The sequence below is a fragment of the Grus americana genome, chromosome 8 (assembly GCF_028858705.1).
Source record: "Grus americana isolate bGruAme1 chromosome 8, bGruAme1.mat, whole genome shotgun sequence".
In the NCBI taxonomy this organism is placed as follows: Eukaryota; Metazoa; Chordata; class Aves; order Gruiformes; family Gruidae; genus Grus; species Grus americana.
Genome location: NC_072859.1, coordinates 10,924,603 through 10,949,301, shown reverse-complemented (window position 1 = coordinate 10,949,301; position 24,699 = coordinate 10,924,603). Strand labels below are relative to the sequence as shown.

At 40.6% G+C, this 24,699-nt stretch overlaps 1 protein-coding gene across 1 annotated transcript in view; it reads left to right on the top strand.

Moving 5' to 3' along the window:
• Positions 1 to 956: 956 nt before the first annotated feature.
• LOC129209388 (coagulation factor XIII B chain-like) overlaps positions 957 to 24,699 on the top strand; it is a 28,420-nt gene continuing 4,677 nt past the window's right edge. The window contains exons 1-15 of the mRNA XM_054833727.1: positions 957 to 1,104; positions 6,650 to 6,850; positions 8,135 to 8,314; positions 9,282 to 9,458; positions 9,534 to 9,710; positions 9,849 to 10,025; positions 10,228 to 10,410; positions 10,784 to 10,984; positions 11,287 to 11,484; positions 19,627 to 19,698; positions 20,727 to 20,927; positions 21,437 to 21,622; positions 22,061 to 22,237; positions 22,386 to 22,562; positions 24,253 to 24,432. Of these exons, the coding sequence (XP_054689702.1) occupies positions 1,035 to 1,104; positions 6,650 to 6,850; positions 8,135 to 8,314; positions 9,282 to 9,458; positions 9,534 to 9,710; positions 9,849 to 10,025; positions 10,228 to 10,410; positions 10,784 to 10,984; positions 11,287 to 11,484; positions 19,627 to 19,698; positions 20,727 to 20,927; positions 21,437 to 21,622; positions 22,061 to 22,237; positions 22,386 to 22,562; positions 24,253 to 24,432 (2,557 nt within the window). The 5' untranslated portion in view covers positions 957 to 1,034. The remainder of the gene's footprint in view (positions 1,105 to 6,649; positions 6,851 to 8,134; positions 8,315 to 9,281; positions 9,459 to 9,533; positions 9,711 to 9,848; positions 10,026 to 10,227; positions 10,411 to 10,783; positions 10,985 to 11,286; positions 11,485 to 19,626; positions 19,699 to 20,726; positions 20,928 to 21,436; positions 21,623 to 22,060; positions 22,238 to 22,385; positions 22,563 to 24,252; positions 24,433 to 24,699) is intronic.

Sequence of the window (24,699 nt, the reverse complement as noted above, 5' to 3'; positions counted from 1 at the left end):
TAGCCTGTGGATTTCAAAACTGGATACTGTTTTTGGGGAGCTTGAGTTTACTTTCTAGTAAGGTTTTGAGGCATCATTTGTGACTGTAGGAAGAATTTGTCTTTATAATTCCTTTTTTTTTTTTTAACCACTACTAGATTATGATGGAACAACAGGATGTTGTAAGGATGAATTTAGAAATTCTGACCAGATATTTTGAGGGAGGTGATTTGTGAGTGCTTTCTTCCTGTCGAGTGAGCAGTACATGCAAACATGCCTCTCATCCAGCTGAATAGATAGTGTTCTTCACAACATCTCCCTTAAATTCTCTTCTCTTGAGCCTTGGAATTGTATTTTCTTAGAGAAAGGCCAAGAAAATGAAAACTCTAAAGTTATATCCTCCCACCCTCAATTTAAAGATTATACGTCCCAAGGGTGGAACATGGTGATAAATCAACTGGTAGCCATTAGTCAGGTGATAATGCATGGTAAATGAGGTTCTAAATTTTTTGTTCCTTTGTTTAAAAACAGACTCAAAAGGGGCTAGCTGTGTACGGTAAAACCCAACAGACAGATAATTGTAGTGACTGTGCTCTTAATGTAAGAGCTTCCAGAATGGATGAGATATAGAATGCAGCTGACTGGTTGGATGGGGGTAGGCTGGAGGAGGGAGGAATTTTCTATTTCCTCTTATTTCAGCCAAGGTAAATAATCTGGTAACAGAATGCCCTTTAAACTTGGAACTCAGGAGGTTCTGAGGGGAACAGTGTTCAATTAGTTTAAATTGTTCCATAAGCTCGTTACCTGGTTTCACTGTAAAATGACAAATCCTGTCCTCTTTACTGATGTAAAGTATGCCACATGGAATTCTGCAAGTCTACTGTTAGGGTATTTGGAGCGCTAAAATAAATAGTGTTTTTGGTGAAATAACTTGTTACAAAATACCATGGACACGAAGGCATTTGTGAATACCTTTGAAAATCCAGTTAATTATTTACAAGTGTCATACTTAGGGAATTTTCACAGGTGGTGGAAACTGTTGATGGGAGACAGTAATGAAGATGAGATTTAAAAGCTGTTTTTTCTTCCTAGTTGCGCTGTATTCGGGCAAACTCTTTGCAGAAGGTAAATACACTGAATTCTATTGTTAATAAATGTACATTGAATCTAGAACGTGCCGTCTAGGTAACTTAAGTGCAATGTCTTTCCTATCTTTGCCAAGAGTAAGCGCTGCTTTTTAAATATAATTTTGTTGTGAGATGGCTGGTGATTGTGATTCAACTGTTGCTGTAGCTCAGGGCTACAGATTCATATTTAAGCTTCAAAGCCGTAACATTGGAAAGTTCAGACTTTTAGTCAGAAAAAGTTTCTTTTGAAATGTATTTGAGCGGTTTTGAGGCACTTACACAAATTGAACTTTGTACTATTAAAACATTTTATATATTGAAGTGTCCTGGTGATTGAAGTGCTTTGGCTTGGCTTACCTTACCACAAAGCAAAAGAGTGGGAGTTAAATGGCACCCGCAGAAGTTAGTCTGGGATGGTTCCGTGTTTCCTATCCCTCTTTTCAGTACTGCTTAAAATTCCTGGCTTTATAGGGTTTACGTACCACTTGAACTGCAAGTTCAGGAAGCTGTGGACTGTATATGAAGGTACACCTCCATTATTTGCAAAGGTGTCCCTTCTTTTGCATTTCATTTTGTATCTGCTAATGTATATTTAACTCCAAAATATTTGTTGCAACTACCTCTGTCTTCACTAGAGTTTTGTCCTTAGGCAAAGCAGTTGAAATTACAATGATACCCTTTGGAAAGTCAAACAAAAGGTATGTAGGTAGCAACCGTTTCTGTCTGTCTTTTAATTAGTTAAAAATCTCAGTTACCTTCAGGTGGGGTTTTTTTATTGTTTTATTTAGATGTGGTACAGTGGCTGCGTGAGGAAGGGAATTATTAAAAAAAATATGTCGGCGCTTTCTATTCAGTAAAAATATTAAATTTGCAGAAAATTCTAGTGAATGTGGTAAATTCTAGTGATGTTATTGAGTGAAGGAGCAATAGTTTGTTATTTTGGTTCTAATATATGTAGGGTGAATGCAGCAGTGCCAACGTGTGGGAGAGTTCTGCCCAATTATAATGAGATTCATAGGTGATGATTCAGTCTTTAAAACTCGATTCATCGGGTTAGATTGCCTTGTAATGCCATGGAGAGAATTCTTGAGACTAGCAAGATAATTTTGTAAGAAATCCAAACATAAGTATTGCTTGGAGTTTGGGGTTGTTTTTTTTTTAATAACTTAATGTCATACTCAGCACAACTCCTTTTAAAAGTTTTCTATTACTGGTTTGTTTGGGGTTTTTTAATTGCAGTTCTGCTTGTTCTTTCCTCGACCCCCATTTCTTCTTTCTTTTCCATTGACACTGTTCTTAAATGTCCTTTCTTCAGCGAGTTCAATGCCTATATTGCCTCCTGGCAGTTTGTCATACTGTTCTGATAACAATTGCTGAATGAGGAGCTATGGCATAGCTAATTTTGACACTGTTGTCACTGGATTTTAGAGCAGGCATCAGTATGTTTATGCAGCAAAGGGTGCTCGTGCTTACATCTTCTGGGCTAAGTAGTGAGTCAAAGAAATGTGTCCTGCATTGGTTTTGCCCAGTTCACGTTAGGAAATTTCATCCTACAGCTGATGTTCTTGTGAATGCAGCAAACGAAAGCTGGTATCATTCTAATATATCTTAATTTTGGTGAGTCTTACAAGACCCTTTGTGTTTGTAATTATTCAGAATTTCACTCACCTTGTTTGAAAGCCTGAATCAATCCAATTGATATCAATATCAATATTGGTCTGTTTTAGACTGCATATGTCATTGCAATATTAATTGTCTTGCATTATTGTTTATCTGTGTTTTCTGTATTTTATAGAAAGACTGTGTAATTTTATAGAAAGACTGTGTAATTTGAGCAGACTGAGCATCTGGTTGCTAGTCATTATATCCATTCTTGAAATTTCCAGACTACTAGTTCTGATCAACCAGTTCCAACCAAAGAGGAACAATTCAAAAAATAATCCCTATTTCACTGATAGAACTTCAGTAAGAAATTGTTAATGTACTATGCAACCTTTCAGAAATGACTAGAAATTACAAAAGTATATTTCAAAGAATCTTTCAAATTACAAGCCTGACTTAAGTTTGTAAGCTGCCTTTCAAGAGTTCTTCTGAAATACTGTGATAGTGTTGTAGGAAGAACAATCTTAGGTTCACATGGCCGTTTCCAAAGGAGTTCAAGCAAACGTGAAGTAGTCCAATTTCAGAAAGGTAAGTAGTCCATTGATAGCCATAAGTGTCTAAGCTGAAAATTGCAATGGAACTGTAGTGCTGGATTATACATAAAGCTGAAAACAGCGGTACTTTCTACACAGCCATTATGTCAAGAATTGTGTCCAACCTAGATTTTAAGTTCACTAACCCTAAGAACCATGGACATGAAGTAATGTATAAACAGAGACCAAAGTAACATGGTATGCATCAATCATGCCACTGTCCATGACCCTTAGTCTAGGATGAAGACAGCAATTTGTTTAATGTCATCCGAACTGTAATTGCACAATTGCGTTGTCCATGGTGTTCAAATTTCCCATCAGAAATTGTCTGAGAATCTCTACAAATGAATATATTTACAATGCTGAAACTCCCTCTTGCTTTCTAAGTCTCAAATGCCTTCTGAGTGGTTAAGATGACAAATCCATAATTTCTGAGGCTAGTCCTGTTTGACATCAGCCCTCTGGGTCATGGATTTTACTTTAGTTTCATTCAACTCTGGCACTTAAAGACTATAATTAAACCTCCCAATCCCACAAACACAAATATGCATGGTATGTCCCAGCTGAAATAGTTTGATGTAAATTTGGGGGAAATCATTAGTGCCTTGAATTGTCTTCAAGAAATTGCCAAACACTTGAAACTGGAAAAAAATGTTGGCAACAGGGCAACGTTGTAGGATGTTATGTACCACCCACCTTCCTGGGACTGCTTCCAGAAAGACTCCTTTAGAAATAAAGAGTAGTCAGTGCCCACTCAGTTCTTGACCTTTCTGCTTCAAGATTAGTAATGATGCTAATTAATATGCATTACCTATGGTTTAGCAACATATTGCTTGTGAGAAGTGCCAAACAAAACATTCTTCCAGACACTGATATACTGGGCTTTGATACTTGGGGCATGTTCAAATTATGGTTCTGGATCTTGCCGACCACTGAACCTAGGTGATTCAGCAGTATATGCATACCGCTGATTCACCCACCTTCACTCCACAGCAAAATCAACCTGCAGTTACCTTATAGTCATCCTCTCCCAGCCCCGGGTGTGTTAGTAATACTTTCTAAATAAGCAGCAGAATACAAAAACATCTCAAAAGACAAGCTCGGGTTTATAAATAATATGTTTGCCTGGCTTCTCCAAGCATAAAGATATCGTGAGCTTTTTAGAATAGCATTCTCATCCTCTCTCAGTTGTTGAAATACTTCCAGTGTCAGTGCAAGACCCCCATCTTAATCACACAGCCTTTGAATGATCAGTTCCTAGTTAAGTATAGTTATTTTTCCATTTAGGACCTGCCAGTGAACCTCTGCCCTCCTTTGGGACAGTGTCTGTAAACCAGCCCAGGAGAGCTATGTGTGAGCCCAGCATAGGTCATTTTGAGCTCCAGCTGCGGAATGACCTACTGGAAGAGATCAGTCAAATTCAGTTTGATCACCTCTAGTTCTTGCTCCACCTATTCTCTTTGCAATTAAGTTTTAATCTTCTAATTAGCATAACATCAGTAACAGCTGTCACTCTCCTCTTATGGAACCGTACATTTCTAAGAGCTGGAGAGAAATGCAACCTTTTCTTTGTCCTAAGAAACATATTTTTAACAATTTAATGCAGTTATGGTCAATATAGTATGAAAATAAGAGCTTATGCAATAAATATAAACATATTCTTCAAATTAGCATCCAATTTTTCTCTTTTTATTTGGAAATTGTATGCTCTCCTCCAAGAATTCCCAATGGGAGCTTTAGACCTCAAGAAGCCAACTACATAGTAGGTGATACAATCACAATACAGTGTAATCCTGGATATCATTTTAAAATTTTGACTGGCAGAAGCACAGCTGAATGCACCAAGAATGGCTGGGTACCTGATCCAAGTTGTGTCCGTAAGTAGCTCTCATGAATGAAGACAGAACATGTAGAGTTGCTGGAAATATCTCAGTGAAAAAGAGGTCAAGAGAAAAACCTAAGCAGCATGAGAAATGAGAGTTGCTCATTCATTGTGTTTCTTCATGACGTAAAGCTTAATTTGTATTTGTGAAAGTATGTGTTAAAAAGTGCTATAGTCAGCTCCATCAGGAAGGTTTGTGGTCCACCTGAGGATTAGCATGCCAGTCAAAATAAGAGGACATAGTGAGTGTTAAAGTACCCAAACCAAAACAAAACATAGGTAATGGTTGGAAGCTATCTTTCATCATAGTTACCACAGCTTTAGATTTTTACTTTCAGTTGTATGTTGGTATATTATGACCAATCACAGTTTTATTCTACTTATTATAACCTGTCAAATAACAAAACAAGATATTCTTGTTTGTTTACAAGTTCTTTCTTGGCTTAAACTTCCCATAACCGCAATGGTAGTTTTGCCCAGTAGGCACAGTATTAACAAATAAATCAATACATAAATTAGCAATTAATTCATAATCTAGCACTCTTTGATCTTTGGTCACTGAAAAATAAAAGGAAAACTTAGAAGACAGAACGTGAGAGAAACCCTGATGAAATCAGTCTTGTAAATGAATCTTGGGATGATTTGAACTATTCCAAAAAAATTCACTGTTCGTATCTGGTTTAATCTTTCCTCTGTGTATGTGTGGGTTCTAATATTCAGGTATCATTCTGCGACCACTTCACTTCTTATTCAATGGTCTGTCCAGTGGGTGATCTCCCCTGCCCCAGTATGTAGGCTCTGGGTCAGAGCACCTCAGGACGAGCCTACCTGCCATGGCCGAGTAGGACACCCTGGGTAAATTTAAATGAAAGCTTCTGGGAATCTCTTCCTTCTATCACTGACTTGTCCCTGAAAAGGGTCAGTTCTTTTGAGGAACTGAGAGAACAGAAGAAAAATGCTATAGTTTTAAAATAAAAATGAGAAGAGCTAGGAAGAGCTTTTGTGCAGAATCCCAAATGCTACCAATGAAAATGGTGACAGGAGTAACCTCAATTTTAAGTGTCCGTAGTCCAGTGTCTATATCTGAGCTAGCTGTCTGGGCTCCCAACATGGTCAGCATAGTACATTTAGTCAAGACGCTCTACAAAAACAGTGTATTTTCACTGTGGAATCAGTACTTAGATTTGGTCTCGTGAATCAGGCTTTGGAATCCACTGAGAATATTGACTGGATTTCCGTTGGTTGCAATGGAAACGGAGGGAACCAACATAGGTGTAGGCAATGACAAACACACCAGAAGCAGAGTGCAATTGTTCCTGGACTCCTGAGGATCTGCCAGGGTGTGCTGTCCTGATTCTGGCAGTTTCAGAAAACACTCAGGTGATGAAGCTGAGTCTGAATTAATTGTGTCCTGAGCTTTTTGCCATGCATGTGTTGATATTATTACTGTTAAATTCTATTTCAAGAGAAACCGTGTGACTACCCAGCTATAGAAAATGGCAAGTTAAGTGAACGACTGGAGTACTACAAAAACTATTACTTTCCAATGAGGTTTGGGCAGCATGCTGATTACCACTGCAATAATGGTTATTCAACCCCGAGTGGAGAATACTGGGTTCGAATGGTCTGTTCTGAAAGGGGCTGGTCTCCAGAGCCAAAATGCCTCAGTAAGTACGTTTCCACTATGTGCTGAATTCTGTTATAATTATCAAAAGTCTGCGCAGCAGAAATTGTGCCAATGGAGCACATACAGAGGAAAGAACAGTTTGCTAAAGTAGAACTGCTTTAGTTGACCCCTGGAACTGCACCCAGACTATCAGCCTATCTGCAGAGCTCAAACTGTCAGTTGGGAAGTGACACTCTGAAGTGAGTAAGGCTGAAACAGTGCTTTTGGATTTTGTAGATTCTTTACTCCTGAAACTATCCATGAGATTAAGAAATACACAGGAAATGTTTCTCTTCTCTGATTTCTGGGTCATGTGCACGCACCTACTTTCATCTGCACACACAGCTGCACAAGCAAACAAAGAGTTTCTACTCTACGTAAACATACTCTTCCTTCCATGGCTTGGGCACTTTGTCTAGAGGTTCCTCTGAGATCCATTGCCTGGTCCCTTTGGATAACATTTGGAGCTGAGAAGGTGGCACACTCTTGCAAAAAGTGAGCATGGCATCAGCAAGAGATCCAGATACACTGACTTAATGTTTGAACTGTGGAAAATTGATGTAAAGCAGTGAGCTGAGGCCTCCTCTCCTAACACACATCTTCAGTCACAGTGAAGTACTTACCTACTGGTAGGGCTTGGAAGCGGATTACGAAAGGTTGATCTTTCCCCGTTGCCCTCAGTGGAGTGGTGCTCAGTGCAGGAAATGAGTGGAGTCCAGCCTGGAGGAAAGGATCAGTTACTCAAGTAACACAGCTATGGCATTCCTTCAGCCATCTTCCTTGTTCGGGGCTCTTGGCGGCACAGGGTGCTGTAGAGCCAGTGTGCTTAGCTGTTGCTAAAATCTCTACACCTGGTTCGAGAGGCTGATACGTTTGCACAGAGATGATACAATCTCCTGGAAGCAAATGCTGAAAATCACTCAGGGCAGACATCAACAGTTTAGAGACACAGCAGACCAAACCAGAGCTGCTGTACATGACGCTAGAGGCACTGAAGTTAACCAACCTTGCTTATGAACACTAGGTAAGCAATATTGTTTACTAGACCACTTCTTAGCCCTCTGCATAGTGACTTGCACTCCTGTTCATGTGATTCATTAATCTTAGGGCAGTGAAAAAAACCATGCTTTCAGTCAGGTTTGAACACGAATGTCTTCTTGGGATAGAAGGATACAGAAAGGTGCTAGGAGGTCCTTTTTTAGTAACTGTCTTCCTAAGAATTAATTTACCTCAGTTCTTGCTGTACAAGTTACTATGCTTAAATGCACTTACCTTCTTTCTTTAGAAAATTGTCATGTTAGACAGCTGCAAAATGGTTATTTCGCACCTAGCCAGAAGAGTGTTTACACGGAAGGTGAAAGAGTTAAATATGCCTGCTACGCTGACTATCGTACTGAACATGAAGATGGGGAAGTCACATGCACAAAGGATGGCTGGTCACCTCCTCCAAGATGTATACGTAAAAGTGAGCGTTCTTGTATTTTGCTGGGGTTTCTCGCTAGAACTAGTAAATCATCATCACATCACCTACATTAATCTGTCACCACTGCTTAGTAACTCTAAGTCTAGGTGCTCTACAACTGAAACACAATGCCATGATTCTCTCAACTGGTTCCTGCAGCTCGCATGTCACTGTATGCTGCTGAGGTCAGTTGCTATACAAACGTGCAGAATGTAGCCCTGTGAAATGTCCACACATGGCTCATGCAGATCTCCTAGAATATAAGCTCTGGAATGGGAGTCATAGTTCTTTTGTCTTCAGTAGTGAAATCTTGTTCTATTTACTTTAGTCCTGCAGTAGGTGCACTCTGAATGGATTCTCTTTGGTAGAACTGAGGTGGTACACGCACACCATGGTGATCTCTGGTGTGCTCCCCTTGCAATATGGACCAAAGGTCCTCTTTATGCATGCACAGTGCAGTGCATGCCCACCACGAATTTCATTTCTAGCAAAGACCAGATGCGGACATACGGTTTTGGAAGCTTACAGGATTGCTGCAAATCAAACCCCTGTCCATCCCTGTTTGTGCTGCACTAGTTGGTCCCTGTGAACTTTGGCTTTTCACTTTCCAGTTGTTCCCCAGGAACAGAGCTCAATGCAGAAGCAAAAATTCATGTGCTCTTAAAAATGTTTTAAATCCTACTGCTGTTTCATTTGTCCTCCTTCTTCTGTGTATTATAAGCATGTAGTTTAGCAGCGTTTTACTTAGAAGAAATTCTGTCTGTCTCTTTCAGAAAAATGCCAGACTATCAATTTTGACAATGGTTATTTCACCTTGACAAGAAGAACATTTAATTTACAGGAGGTGGTGTCCTATAGTTGTCATATTGGCTTTGTAACTCCAGAAGAACAAGAAACAGGAGTGACACAGTGTCAAGAGAATGTATGTATATCACATTAGCACAAGCATCAACTTTCTGTATCTTTTCAGAAATGCCATGTGGAAGCGTTCCAAAAGTTGCCAACGCTCAAATTGAAGGCAGAAACAAGAAAATGTACGAGCCTGGTGAAACAATTCGCTACCAGTGTGATGTAGGTTTCCTGAGTGTTGGTTCCCCTGAAATTATTTGCAGAGAAGGAAATTGGACAGCACCGCCCTTCTGTGAAGGTATAGGTTCTACTTCAATATACTGTGATTGTCGTATTGCTGCACAACTGTTCTTAAATGCACCTCTCTCTTCAGACATTAGCTGTGGAGCTGCACCTGAAATTCCCAATGCTTTTATTACAAGCACTCAACAGGACAGGTATCTGCCCGGTGCCAGCGTGCAGTATGAATGTGAAAGAAATTTTCAAATGGTGGGTGGAGATTTTGTCACTTGTACAAATGGAGAATGGTCACGAGCGCCGACTTGCAGAGGTAGGAATCTGTGCTTTCCTCTTGCCTGTTAGCATAGAGAGGACTGTTTGTTTACCTAAATACTCTCAAGGCTTTACCTTTTTTACTTCCATTTTCTTCATGTACCGCAAATGTGACTGCAGCAGTGTCTCTTTTCAGATGTGACATGTGAACCTCCTCCAGAAATTGCTGGTGGTAATGTTCAAGGTGTTAAAAAGTCGAGGTATTTGCCTGGGGAGAGCGCTCACTATCAGTGCTGGCAAGGTTTTCAGATGACTGGGGCTTCCACCATAGTGTGTCAGAATGGGACCTGGACAGAGCTGCCACAGTGCAAAGGTATCGCTCTCTCGCTCTCTCTCTCTCTCTTCATACAGTTGCCTGTCAGTGAGGCTGTGGTGAAGCTGCCTGACTCAATGGCATTTTCTCTCTGCTTTCTTCTCAGAGTAGTGCCAACATACTGTCTGGTAGTATTTGTGGCCAGGCCTCCGTTGCAATTAAACTCTCACGGTTTTCCCTCTGATTGGGAATTTTCTTCCAGGGAAAGGTGGGAAATGTGGCCCACCTCCAGTTATTGAAAATGGAGACCTTCTTTCCTTCCCCATGAAAGAATATTCACAAGGTACAACTCTGGAGTACAAATGCCCAAGTCTCTATGTCCTGGAGGGATCTCAGTATATCAGCTGTACTAACGGGCAGTGGACAAGCCCCCCCGTTTGCCTAGGTAGGTTGAAGCATGTGCTGCGTGGCCAAATTTAGCGAAGTGCTGGGCAGAGGTGAAGGAGGGATCTCAAGAAGACACGAGGAAGTTCATTGGTGCCTGGTGACTTCCCCCACCCATGCTTTGGTCTTGCTCTGTGTGACTGTCAGAGTGAAAAGGCTTCTCCAAACACTGCATGGGGTCTCAGTCATGGCCTTTTTCCCCTTTAGCTTGGATGTGAAGCTTGTGTCTGTCCTGTCACAAGTAACAGAGGGACAGAGCAAATAGCTGGAAGCGTTTTGTGATGCAAAGAACTTCTGTAGGCTCTGGGGAAAAATAAAGTTACCTGTGGTGTGTCTGTATGAAGTGATGACACTCTTCTCTTGCCTTTTTCAAGCGGCCTGTACAGCAGCTGAAGAAGACATGGGCAGAAACAATATTGAGCTGAAATGGATCGTAGGAAGCAAGCTGTATTCCAGATCGGGTGACTTTATTGAATTTCGGTGTAAAAGAGGATATGTGAAGGATCCAGCTTCTTCCCCCTTCAGAGTACAATGTACGCAGGGGACATTAGAATATCCATGGTGCAAGCCAGGAAGTAAGTCTTCTCCGCTCCAGCCACAGCTTAGCTGCAGTGGTGTTGCATTGTTAGTGCTGAAGCCAAGGGACAGCCTTTAGCTTGCCTGGGGAGGTAGTAGCAGGGTGCCAGGGTGCGGGAGCATGCTGTAAGCTGCAGGTGGTGAGGGGCAGTGCCCCCAAGAAGCCGATGACAGGCGTACCTGAGCCGAAAAGGCTGCTGGGGAAAGGGCGCTCGGGGGCTCTCTGCTGGTACCAACAGTTTCAGAGCATCAGTTGTTCAGCGTGAGGTCTACAGGCAAATAATGAAAGTACTTCTTCCAGAGAACTGCACACTGGATGAGAGGACTATGAAAAGCAACAACATTCAACTACGGTCATCAAGGTGGTCGAGCACTTCCACCTATTACTCCGGGGATTATATTTTCTTTGAATGCGGATGGTGGTACCGACCAGTTTCACACCCTGAGGAGTTTAGCCCAGAGTGTCTGGATGGAGTGATTAAGTATCCTACATGTGAACGTAAGTGCTGGCTGCTGAGGACACGGCGGGGGGCGGGGTGCTGTAGGAGGCAGCTTTTCTGCAATTGCCTGCCCACTGCTCTGAGGAACCACTGTGGTGCACAGGCTTGGTCTTCACGCCTTTTCCCCTTGTTTCTCTTTACGCTGCAGGGAGATGGTAATAAATGGAAATGGCTTGAAGGAGCCCAGCTGTGGGAATGGAAGATCCCTCGACCAACCTAGTGATTTGAGCTCAGTTTTTCCTGGCGTTTCCTGTTTTGCTGTGCTTTGTTTGCCAATGTTCTGTCTTGGAATTTGTTTTTGGGTTTGGTTTTGGTTTTTTTTTTTTTTAATTATTATCGGATGATTGTGTTTACATTTTACCTACATTTTATCCATTTTTTTGGTAAATGTATTTACATTTTGTAAATGTGTTTACATTTTATCCATCTGAATGGTTGTGCTTACATTTTATCCGCTCTATATTGATCTGTCTGTTATTTTTAACAATTGTGTCCTGAAATAGGCTGGCTTTGGTGGCATACTGAGACAAGAATTAAAGCCCACAGGTAATTTGATCATCAGCAAGTGTGTTTGGCCTTGTTTGCTCCCAGCTTCTCTGTGTGCTTGCCTGGAAACTACTGTGGGGTCACGGCAGAGGTGAGTGTCCTGACTGCCTGGTCAGGATGGGTGAGTGAGTGGCGTTTCCTTTACGCAACTCAAGGAAGTCTCTAGATCACAGATCCAGTTCTTATGGGGCACTTGAGCCTCCCTGACATCTGCGGGAAGGGCAGGATGTTGGGATGCAAGTAATTGTGGGATTTCTGGATGGAGGCGGGAATGACTTGTTGGTCCAGGTCCTGCAATAGGACCTGCCGTCCTTCTGTTTTCTAGGAGAGTTTGTGATGGTGTCTTGATGGGGCCAGGACCTTCTTGATTTTTTGGTAGCTGAGCCAATAACATATTGCAGCTGATGCATGGGAAGAGATCACACATTTGCGTATTGTTGATGCCTAGCTGGGCAGGAGAAGGTTGAGGAAGCATTTTTACTGCTGCTTACCTATGGGGCTTTGTAGGTGATATGCAGTTTCTTTTCTTGCTGTTCACTCTCTAATATTTTTTTGAAAGCCAGTGTGGGCTGTGAAAAAAAGCTGACCGTGCACCGAGGGGTAATTTTCCAAGGGCCTTTGGTGCCTTCATCTCAGAGGGTTTTTTTTTTTCTTTAACCTCATCTAATTCCACTAGGGTCATTAAAATCAACTAAACCAGCATGCCTTATTTGTATGTAGTTAAAGGAGCCCATCTTAATATGCCTGTGGGGTATTAATAGGGGTTGATTTCTCTCTAAGGAAATGAAGCAAGAAATACTTCTTCTGTGGCTGCTTTTGCTGGAGGATAAGGGAGATTTCAGAACAGCTAAATATTTGCTTTGGCAGCCCCATAACCAAATAACTGGCCATATTTTTCTTAGAACATGATGTGAAGAGAGCAAAGGGGCGAGCTGACTCCCTGAGAACACACAGGTCTTTTGTTGCAAGACCCTGGAGAAGAGGGAGCCCTGCAGCTCAAGACCAGACAAATCAATGCTGAAGGTCCTTTGGAGTGGGCTCCAAAGTGGGGTGCAGGCACCCCAGGGAGTTTGGAAGACGATTTGATTGGGTTACAGAAAGAAAATATTAGAACTTCCATTTATATTTATTTTTTGTCAAAAAAAAAAAAACCACCACCAACTTTTACTGATATTTAACATTCAGATTTGACAGTGGTGATCTCACTTGGTCTGTGTGTCATAGGGTTCCATGTCACACATGGTACCAACGTGTCCTGGGTGGAGAGGGGGTGCTCCACAATGTGGAGGTTTTCACAGTAGCACCCTCACTCATCCGTTTGCTTTCAGCATATTGCAGCGCGCTGCAACTTATATGTGCCCAGTTAAGTGCATTTGTCGATTAGATTTAGTTTTAACCAAACTAACCCTCACAAAATGGACCAGCGGCTTAAAAAGATTCCTCGCAAAGAAACTGCAGAGAGAAGCTAAGACACCAGCAAACAGCAAGAAAATGGCAGAGCCGACACTGCTAATCCTAGTGTGAGCTGTCAGCCAGGGTATGAGGTAAAAACAACGTCTATCCAATTGCACTTGGCAGGAAGTCGATCAAAACAATTTGAAATTGAGAAAACTACTATTTGAAATATGGATTTAAATCTGCTATTGTTAACAATGGACCTTGCCCTTAGTATATTGCGCCTTAAGATATTAGCCAATGCTAGCAAGACCTTTAAAAAATAAGCATCCAGAACATGAAGACAAATCTCTACGTTGTGTCAGTGACGCTTTAAGTCATGTCATACTCAATCCAGTACTTTACAAAATTTCACTAAACTTAATGATGAATGTTTAAAAGCCTTTTTCGAGGCTTCTCACTTGATAGCAAAGGCCAAAAAGTCATATACCTCTGGGGAAACTCTTGTTCTTCCTGCTGCAGTGAAAATGGTTGAAATAATACACAGCGGAAAGTAAGGTGACAAAATACGTTCTTTTGTCAGTAAATACTGTTGGAAGATACATAGAAAACACTGCTGAAGATCTGCAGAACCAGGTATTAGAACAAATTATGCAGAGAGCGCGAGGGCGCACGTGTGTGTTTAAAGGTCCACTTAAACTGAGTTTAGCAGTGTCGTGCTGCTTTTCCACCTATGGCAAATAGCTAAGGTGGAAAGCCAAGTCAGCGAAGGCAAATTGATGACTAACATGGCCTTTCCCTTGACAAGAGTCACGTTCTTCTGTAACCTGCCGTATTTGAAGATCACGGACCACCACGTTAGCGTAGGCTGCCACATGGCAGACCGCAGGCTTTGGTTTGCGAAGGCACTTGAGTCTTCTTGGAGCCTGAATCAAGGAGCAGGTAGGCCTTCTGGGGCAAGATCATTTCTGTGCCTGGGAATTCATCGCATTTGCTCCTCTTGCCATCTTGTCAGAGGAGCAGACGTTCCCTTTAGCTGTCTGGACTGTGGAAGTGGGAGAGAGGTAGACAGCATGTTTAAATGTTCATTTTGAAAATAAAAGAAAGTGACTTCAGTGAAGTCACCCAAGCTTCAGTGAAGCCTCTTGTTGCTAGGCTTCGTTCATGTGATAGGAAAATACTGCCAGTACTTTTGATGCAAAGCAATAGGCTACTGCAGCGCATTCATTTTTTGCATTCATTTTAGCAGCCTTACAAACGCATCGTCTGCCCTCTAGTTAGCTACAGCCAGAACCCAGAGCTGGAAGTCTGGTGGAAATACAGGTACAGAAAACCATATGCGGTGTCGGTAACAGAATGAGAAGAAATCTCGACGATGTATGAACATGAACAATAGTAACCAATATTATGAATACAGGGCTAGTGATAATACAGTGATTGACCAAGTCACCTGTACTGCAAACTCCAAGTGAAAAAAAAATTCCGAGTTGTGCAGATGCCAAGATTCCTTTTGGCATCTCCTGTACAGCTGCACTGAAGGGACCTTGCTGGGAATCCTCGCGCTTTTACCGTGAGTCTTGCTGCCTTGGTGGGAGAGCAACGCACTGCCCCAACTGCCGCCTCGTTGCAGTTCCTTTTCGCTCTGAGGCGTTTCAGGAGTCCAGCTGCTACCCTGTGTTCTTGAAAATACCAGTGACAGCACATCAGCAAATGTAATATCCCTGCTAAGTTATTAAGTTAGAAACATACATTATAGAAAAATGAACGTAAAAGTCAAATACATCAGCACCATCTTTTCTTTCCCTGCCTGTAGCTAAATGATACGACGGAATTACTTACTTTAGTTTTGACCTTAAACTTTCTGGTAAATAAGGATGTGTTTTTCTCACTGCGAGAATAGTGTTCAGACGAGCAGTTGCCCCCTCACAAGGGAATTCAGGTTCAGCCCTTGACTTTATTCAGTGTCACAGTTCAGTATTTTGCGTGCGTATGTGTGAGAAATGAGTAAGGAAAATGATACTTTTATATGAAAAGCAGAATTAAGGAACATCATGATAATTTTATGGCTTTGCTCAGGTTACTGAGAAATAGCAGTTTCAGGGTGCGGGATTTCGGACAGAGACTGATCTCCAGAAGCAATTACTTTTCTCTAAGCACCCAGTGAGGACAGCGTTCTAGCTGCGATGACCCTGATGCAGTTCTTGGCTCGGATACGGACAGCGTGACCTTGACAAGGTATCTCAGACCTGTGCTTTGGTTTCTAAGCTATAAAATGCACAAAACATGTTTGTGCCCAAGAGAGGGCTTCCGTTATCAGCAAATGACAAGGAGTTGCTTTATGGTAATCTCACAGAAAAGAGAAATAGCGCTTTGTACAGTTGTGCAGACAGCAAGCGAGAATCCAGCAGAAACTTGCTGCTACTGCTGGTAATCCCAGTCAGTCTAAATTTCAACAGCAAATGAACCCATGGATTACACTGATCTTTGATTAACATATTGGCATCAATTAGCAGGAATGAGCAGCCAAAGTGTTACAAATGGCTCAGTCACGTAAACAAAAGCTATGCTGGTTCACGACTAGGGATCTGCGGTTTCGGCCCGAGCTAAACTGAGCTGCTTGAGCGGTGTCCCCGGAGAGTCTCAGTTTTATCGTGGGCAGACCTCGTTACCCTTTTTTTTGTTTACGGGTCCTCTTTTCACCATGCTCCACCCCAGTCTCCTTCCAAATAAACAGCCTTTTTCCCTGTTCGTCCCAGTTTGCCTACATCTATATTGAAATTTGTTTCTTCTGATGCTGATACCTAGGTAATGCTGACCTTGTGTGGTGTTACTGATATGGTCACAGAGGTACTAGTTGCCTTGCCAGATCTTGCTTACAGATCTAGTCCACCGTGTAAACACCCTTCATGTTCAAGGGAAATAGAGTTTTTCTTCTGTCTTTCATAAACACAGGAATGAATAGGATGTAAAAACCCAGACTGAGATGAGTTTCTATGTATTCTGGCCTCAGGACAAATAGTTTCCGGAGGCACAGCAAGCCTAGATGGCAGCTATTAAGGTAAGAATGCTCGATACACCCAAATTTGCTGGTTAAAAACTGATCACCAATCATTTTGTTTAAGCGAGTTCTTACGTCATTTCTTAACTGAGAAAGACTTACCGATTCACATTGCAATCATTGTTCATAGCGTGACCAAGAAATAAAAGCTGTAGTGAACATCTAGCTCACATCTACATGTCACACATCAAAAGCTCATTACAATAAATTGCCAAATCTCATTGTTATTTGTCTTCATTTTTAAATATCACTTTACAAAGTGATGACTTCTTTTTAATTATTTTGAAAGCATTTTGGAATGCTGTTGTAAGTAGCATGTAAATACTATTTTTATCCACCTTTCCTCCCACCACATGATTGACCGGGTTTTGATTAAAAAAGCAGGATTTGTTTATTTCTTGAATGCTTTAATTTCTTTGTTGGTTTATTTACTCACATAGCACTCTCAAAACTCTTGGAAAACCATACAGAACAGCACACACTTCTGATATCACAGAAAGATGGAGTTTTGAGATAAAATACAGAAGAGACCCTTAGAGTGACTTTTTTATTAAAACATACTAAAATGGATGCGAGGCAAACGTTGTATTCCTGAATTGTCTTCATACCTTCAGGCACACAACACGTTCAAAGGCAGAGCCCCAAGAGTACCAATGTTTAAGTGTCATAGGAAATCGTACAAAGTAGGCGGACCAGATATTTTAATAGTTTAAATGTTCTCAAATAACAAAACAAAGACGCTTGCTTGACTTCTTTTGTTTTAAGAATAATAATTAACTACTGAGTAGAATTTGCATCTTTTTAGGCTTTTAAATGGTTTCATACATCCATTAAACACAATTTTTAATTTTGTTTTCTCGATACTTGCTTTTTTTTTTTTCAATACTTGCTTTTTTTTTTTTCCTTGTCCTTTAGAGGCGTTTTACCTGTGAAAGGAGACATGGGTGCTGTTAAGATGTACAAAAAACAAGCCTCTCCTTTCTCTCTGTAGAATTAGAGCTTAACATCATTTAACATCACAGCCTCGAAGGGCATGAAATTAAATCTCAATTTAGCTATATTCTGGAGTCACAAAAGCACTCCTGCTATCAAAACCAACACTGTCCTCAAAGGGCACTACTTGCTCAGCATCTCCTCATCATGGCGCTTTGCTCGAGTCCTCCAGATTTGGGGATGCATCCCCAAGTTTAGCACTGTAAGTCTTACAGATCGCCTTCGTCTTAAGTTTTCCACGCGTATGCCAATATTTCATTCTTCTGCTGCATTCCCAGTCCTCACACCACAAAGCACTTCCACTTCCCTCCCTCTTCAGCTCAGACCCAGCAATGCCCCTGAACACTCATTTCTCAGAGCTGACTGGAGCGATCTTGAAAATATGAGGCATCTTAATTCAGCTGTTAATATCAGAGAAAGAAAATGTACATACCTTTTCTATAGGCTTTCCTGAAGTCCATACTTATTTTCCTCTTTCAACACATCTTGGATACATCAGCTGTCCTCTGTTACACTGCACTTGAAATAAAGTTGTACCGGATTCTGCTCCAAAATGGTTCTGTTTACAGTAAAATCCAACATAATCCCCATGGTAAAAGTAAGCTTGATTCACATAGAATGCTTGCAGCAGCACGTTACTTTTCTCCATTTCGTTTTTTGACAAAGTACATGGCTCTAAAGAAGAGAGACATAATCAGTGTCAATAAATCAATTATTTTTCAAACCCCATCATTTTGACCAGTCTACGCTAAACCTGTAGATTGTTTCCCATTCTCTTGTTATACATGAAATCACCGTTTTTTCGGATACTGCAGGCATGTCATATTTAAGGGGAAAAAAAAGAAAAAAAGCCAGACGAGCTTGCACTTGCTTCTATTAAAGCTTTCATCTCTAGCGGAAAAAAACAAAAGTTGAGATCCTAAAGTTCTAGTTGACAATACTGAATTTATAAATTAGAAGTATCTGAATTTAGAGAGAGTTGGCGTCGTTCAGCCAGCAGAAGAGAAGGCTCTGGGGAGACCTCAGAGCACCTTCCAGTACCTGAAGGGGCCTACAGGAAAGCTGGAGAGGGACTGGTTACAAGGGCATGGAGCGACAGGACAAGGGGGAATGGCCTTAAGCTGAAGGAGGGGAGATTTAGATGAGATATTCGGAAGAAATTCTTCCCTGTGAGGGTGGTGAGGCACTGGCACAGGTTGCCCAGAGAGGTAGTAGATGCCCCATCCCTGGAAACACTCAAGGTCAGGTTGGATGGGGCTCTGAGCAGCCTGACCTAGTTAAGAGGCTCATTGCAGGGGGGTTGGGCTAGGTGATCTTTAAAGGTCCCTTCCAACCCAAACCCTTCTATGATTTAATGAATTATAGAGAGAAATAAGTGCTTATTTATCTTGTCACACCTACCTATACAAACTGGTGGTGAAGTCCACCGTCCTTCGGAACAGTAGATTCTCTCAGATCCTTGCAAAAAATGATAGTCAGAGCAGCTATACTGAACTGAAGAACCACTGTCGTACTGGGTCAGGGGTGGGAGAGTAAGGGCTCCGTTCACAACAGAAGGTGGAGAGCCACATTTTTTGGTAGGAGCTGGAATATCACTAAAATTTTTTGTTCCTTTGTTTAAAAACAGACTCAAAAGGGGCTAGCTGTGTACGGTAAAACCCAACAGACAGATAATTGTAGTGACTGTGCTCTTAATGTAAGAGCTTCCAGAATGGATGAGATATAGAATGCAGCTGACTGGTTGGATGGGGGTAGGCTGGAGGAGGGAGGAATTTTCTATTTCCTCTTATTTCAGCCAAGGTAAATAATCTGGTAACAGAATGCCCTTTAAACTTGGAACTCAGGAGGTTCTGAGGGGAACAGTGTTCAATTAGTTTAAATTGTTCCATAAGCTCGTTACCTGGTTTCACTGTAAAATGACAAATCCTGTCCTCTTTACTGATGTAAAGTATGCCACATGGAATTCTGCAAGTCTACTGTTAGGGTATTTGGAGCGCTAAAATAAATAGTGTTTTTGGTGAAATAACTTGTTACAAAATACCATGGACACGAAGGCATTTGTGAATACCTTTGAAAATCCAGTTAATTATTTACAAGTGTCATACTTAGGGAATTTTCACAGGTGGTGGAAACTGTTGATGGGAGACAGTAATGAAGATGAGATTTAAAAGCAGTTTTTTCTTCCTAGTTGCGCTGTATTCGGGCAAACTCTTTGCAGAAGGTAAATACACTGAATTCTATTGTTAATAAATGTACATTGAATCTAGAACGTGCCGTCTAGGTAACTTAAGTGCAATGTCTTTCCTATCTTTGCCAAGAGTAAGCACTGCTTTTTAAATATAATTTTGTTGTGAGATGGCTGGTGATTGTGATTCAACTGTTGCTGTAGCTCAGGGCTACAGATTCATATTTAAGCTTCAAAGCCGTAACATTGGAAAGTTCAGACTTTTAGTCAGAAAAAGTTTCTTTTGAAATGTATTTGAGCGGTTTTGAGGCACTTATACAAATTGAACTTTGTACTATTAAAACATTTTATATATTGAAGTGTCCTGGTGATTGAAGTGCTTTGGCTTGGCTTACCTTACCACAAAGCAAAAGAGTGGGAGTTAAATGGCACCCGCAGAAGTTAGTCTGGGATGGTTCCGTGTTTCCTATCCCTCTTTTCAGTACTGCTTAAAATTACTGGTTTGTTTGGGGTTTTTTAATTGCAGTTCTGCTTGTTCTTTCCTCGACCCCCATTTCTTCTTTCTTTTCCATTGACACTGTTCTTAAATGTCCTTTCTTCAGCGAGTTCAATGCCTATATTGCCTCCTGGCAGTTTGTCATACTGTTCTGATAACAATTGCTGAATGAGGAGCTATGGCATAGCTAATTTTGACACTGTTGTCACTGGATTTTAGAGCAGGCATCAGTATGTTTATGCAGCAAAGGGTGCTCGTGCTTACATCTTCTGGGCTAAGTAGTGAGTCAAAGAAATGTGTCCTGCATTGGTTTTGCCCAGTTCACGTTAGGAAATTTCATCCTACAGCTGATGATCTTGTGAATGCAGCAAACGAAAGCTGGTATCATTCTAATATATCTTAATTTTGGTGAGTCTTACAAGACCCTTTGTGTTTGTAAGTATTCAGAATTTCACTCACCTTGTTTGAAAGCCTGAATCAATCCAACTGATATCAAATAAATTCATGCAAAAAAAAGTTCATACATGGGCTGAGATTTGTAGTGAGAAATATATTCATCTTTTTGCAGATAAACCTTGTGATTTGCCGCACATAGAAAATGGACAGATTGCCCAGTACTATTACAATTTCAAAAGTTACTATTTCCCTATGCTTAAGGAAAAAAAACTCTCCTATTCTTGTATGGTGGGTTATACAACTGAAACCGGGACTCAGGATGGAAGAATAACTTGTACAGCGAAAGGATGGTCTCCAGTGCCACAGTGCTACAGTGAGTTAGCTTTATTAACCTCGTCATTGCTCCTAGCAGGAAACTCTTCTAGCTGGATTTCCTTGAACAGGAGCAGAAGCTGCGTAGCAAGAGGGATAAAGTGTGTCAGTTAGAACAAGAAGGTGAAATCAATCCTTCATGTGTACCAACTACCCATGTTTATATATGGAATATTTTTACAATAATGCATACTTTAAGGGCTTTTACCATAAATGTTTTCATAAGAAATCCAAGAAAGTTGCCCAGTTTCCTCATTTTGGGAAAACTAATGGATAATTTCCTCTCAGCTGTATATTCTCTAGAGCCTCCTTAGCTCTAGATTTCTTGGTTGGTATGTTCCATGTTATTCCCATCGGTTTGATGTATTTTTTGATTATTGTGGTAGAGTTTCTTCAATATGTCAAGAAAAGAAGATTAGATCAGGATAGCTAAAAAACCCCTTGCTTATCAGAGAATAAAAATATTCCGTTAATTCTTTCCTTCTAACAAAGCTGTCTCCTTTCTTTTAGAAAAATGTAACAAGCCTCTTCTGGAAAATGGCTTTTTTTACGGTACAGAAATGTACTTCAAAATACAGGAGAAACTGCAATACAAATGTCACCCAGGCTACCACGCTCCGAATGGTGGCACTGAAGATACAGTGCAATGTCGGCCAGAAGGATGGTCCTCCCAGCCAAGCTGCACTAAAAAATTTGGTAGGATTCTACATTTCTCTCCTTTACAATCTATCTTATATACATATAATTCCGCTGTTCTTGCAGTACCCGTAGGCCAAACTGCCTATGTTAGGTTATCATTTGAATTCTTCTAAAGTAGGTTGTCAGCCGTACCTCTTGCAATGAAGTTGTCAGATTTCACATGCTGCTTGTTTTATGATTGGTGTAGATAAAATTATATTAGCAGGAATCGGTATAGATGAAATCGCACTGTTTCAAATAAATCTATTGCCATCCAGACTTTCTTCCCAAATGAAGACTGGAAAACTTGGGTAAACTATTGCATTTTTACTTCTTCATTACTTGCAAAGATTTTTGCTGCAGATATGACCAATTTTAAGGTGTATCTGAGGAAAATTTTAGATGAATAACTTGAAGAGAGTGATTAATATTATGTATATGCTTTATTTATTTAAGAGTCATGTCAAGTACCCAATTTACATCACGGCAGCTACTTCACAGCCCAACAAGAGCTTCGACTGAATGAAACGCTGCTGTACAAATGTGATGAGGGATATCATACTGCAGGAGGAAACACTACAGAAGCAGCAGTGTGTCTAACACATGGGTGGTCCCGGACTCCAAACTGCACTAGTATGTAATGGGCTGGAAAATAATGCTGTTTCAAATGTGATTTATTCTACAGATGAACAAAATTTTGCAAAAAGGTTTGTTTTATAAGCTGTTGGGATGGAGGAAATCTTCCTCAGCTGGTTTTCACTGCAGTGTGCTTTCTCCCTAGAAATAACTTGCTCTTCTTTGAGTGCAATAGCACACGGAGGCTTCTATCCCGTGAAGAAGAGCTACGAAGAGGGAGATGTAGTTCACTTTTTCTGTGAGGAAAACTATTCTGTCAGTGAATTTGACCTCATTCAATGTTACTATTTTGGATGGCATCCAGAGCCTCCCATGTGTGAAGGTACCTTATTTTTATAGTTTTGTGATGTCAAATTTTTAGTGAAATACTAGCGCCTTCTTTCACAAAATGCTTTACAAATACAGAATAAAAGTATGCTTTTTATACCAGTTCACAACCTAAATAGAAATCAAGTGGTAGCCGAAGGACATGGAGCCAAGGTAGCAGCGGGGAGGCAATGAGAATTGGAATCAGTTTTCAGTGGGCTCTAAGAATAGAGCAGACACTGTCTCTTGCTGTTGTTTCTCTGTACATTGTACCCTGGAGAAGCAGGCATCAACAATTACAGGGAAGTTGTCCAGCCCCTGAAGCTCAAGTTAAACCATGTTCAGATTACTTGAAGGTTTAATCAAGCATGTTTAATCCCACCTTGCAAGGTGGGAACATGCCTCTTGAGAGGCATTAAGAATTGGGATCAGGGATTGTGGTACTTTTCGGAGTTTTTACAGCCTCACCAAACTGTACGTGTTTTCAACAGAATTAACTGGAAGGGTTATCCTGAGGACAGAAACACACCTCTAGCAATTACTGTCACTTCCCCAGTCATTGGGGGATAACGGAGATTCTCAGAAAAGAAACTTTTGAAAGAACGAAAGGTCTAGTGAACCAGATGAGATATAGTACACAGCAGAAAACAATACAAATCAACACTTAGGCTAGCTGAGAATTTATAATGTTGTTCAACATACCTTAATAATTGTGGGTCATTGTTTTATCTGGATATTGACACCTTTATGAGGATTACTTCTAAGCTTTAGGAGATAGTGCTGCCTCATGGTAACAAATTCTCAGCTTTATGTACAAGGGATGCCAGGTGTTGATGACAGAAGATGGGTCAATCAGTCATTTTTATTGGTTTAAGCTGAATCTATGGTATTCTTTTCCAATATATTTTTACAGGAATTTTTCCTGTGAAGTGTGTTTTCTAAAGCAAATTTAATAATCATTGTGTGTGGGGTGCTTGAGATTAAAAAAAATTATATTTATCCCTTTAAAAATATAGATGTGTTAAGCACAGTTTTCAGTAAAATTAGTGTTTTGTAATTCCTTTATAGCTAATCTTGTAGAAGGCTGTGATTGAGTACAAAGATGAAATTCATCTTCCTTTTGTAGAAGATAAAGTAGTGTTTAAAGTGCACTAGAATCTCTGAATTAAATGGTATGTGTTAGGACCTGTATTTATTCTGATGACACAGCAGGAATTCTTCTTGAGTAGAGCAGAGAGAGGGTGGGGTGCTCAGGAGAATGCAAACATGGCCTAAATCTAATTTTGAGGATACAGTAATCACAAACTCAGTTTGGGGATAGGAAACAGGCTATGATTATTGCTGCTTCTGTAGCATTAGAATTAATACATAAGCTGCTTTAAATATCATATCAATGGAGGGTATGGGAAATCTCTATTTCCTGAAGTCCTTTAAAGCACATTTCATTGAGTTTACGTGGAGAAATTACAAATTTGTTTATAGCAGTGCAATAGCATAATACCTCTTATATTTGTTGAATGTAAAATCACTTTTTTGTTCTGGTCTCCCATTTTGTTAAGAAAATGGGAGTAAGCAATTATTCTGGAACAACCAAAAATGTCTTTTGAGTGCAGTCTTGATAGACTTGCCTGCTGTATAGTAAAATTAATTGTATTGTGTTCTTTGTTTTGATTAGTGAGAAAACAATATGCATTTTTTATTTTCAGATGTAAAAAATAAGTGTCCGCCACCACCGCTTCCTCCTCATGCCCATATCATCACAGTTAGAAGAACATACCATAACGGAGACAAAGTTCACATACAGTGTCAAAGTACCTTTGAAATGCGAGGATCTGAAGAAATCCAGTGTGAAAAAGGAAAATGGACATCACCCCCTATTTGTATTGGTTAGTACTTTTGTGAAGACTGACAACTGAACAGAAAAGATTCTTCAAACAATACCTTCATTTTCTGGAGAGCATCAGTTTCCACATCTGCAAAACTGTTTATGTCCTCCTCTGTTAAAATGCTCGAGAGGTAAAGTGCTGCGTAATTGGCAGGTGATCCATTGTTCACAGGTTAAAAGGAAGGGATGAGCCAGGTGAATTCAGCTGACATCCGTGACGTGTAGTTCTCCCAGGAATATTGATTTTATTACATCTTACAACGCTTCA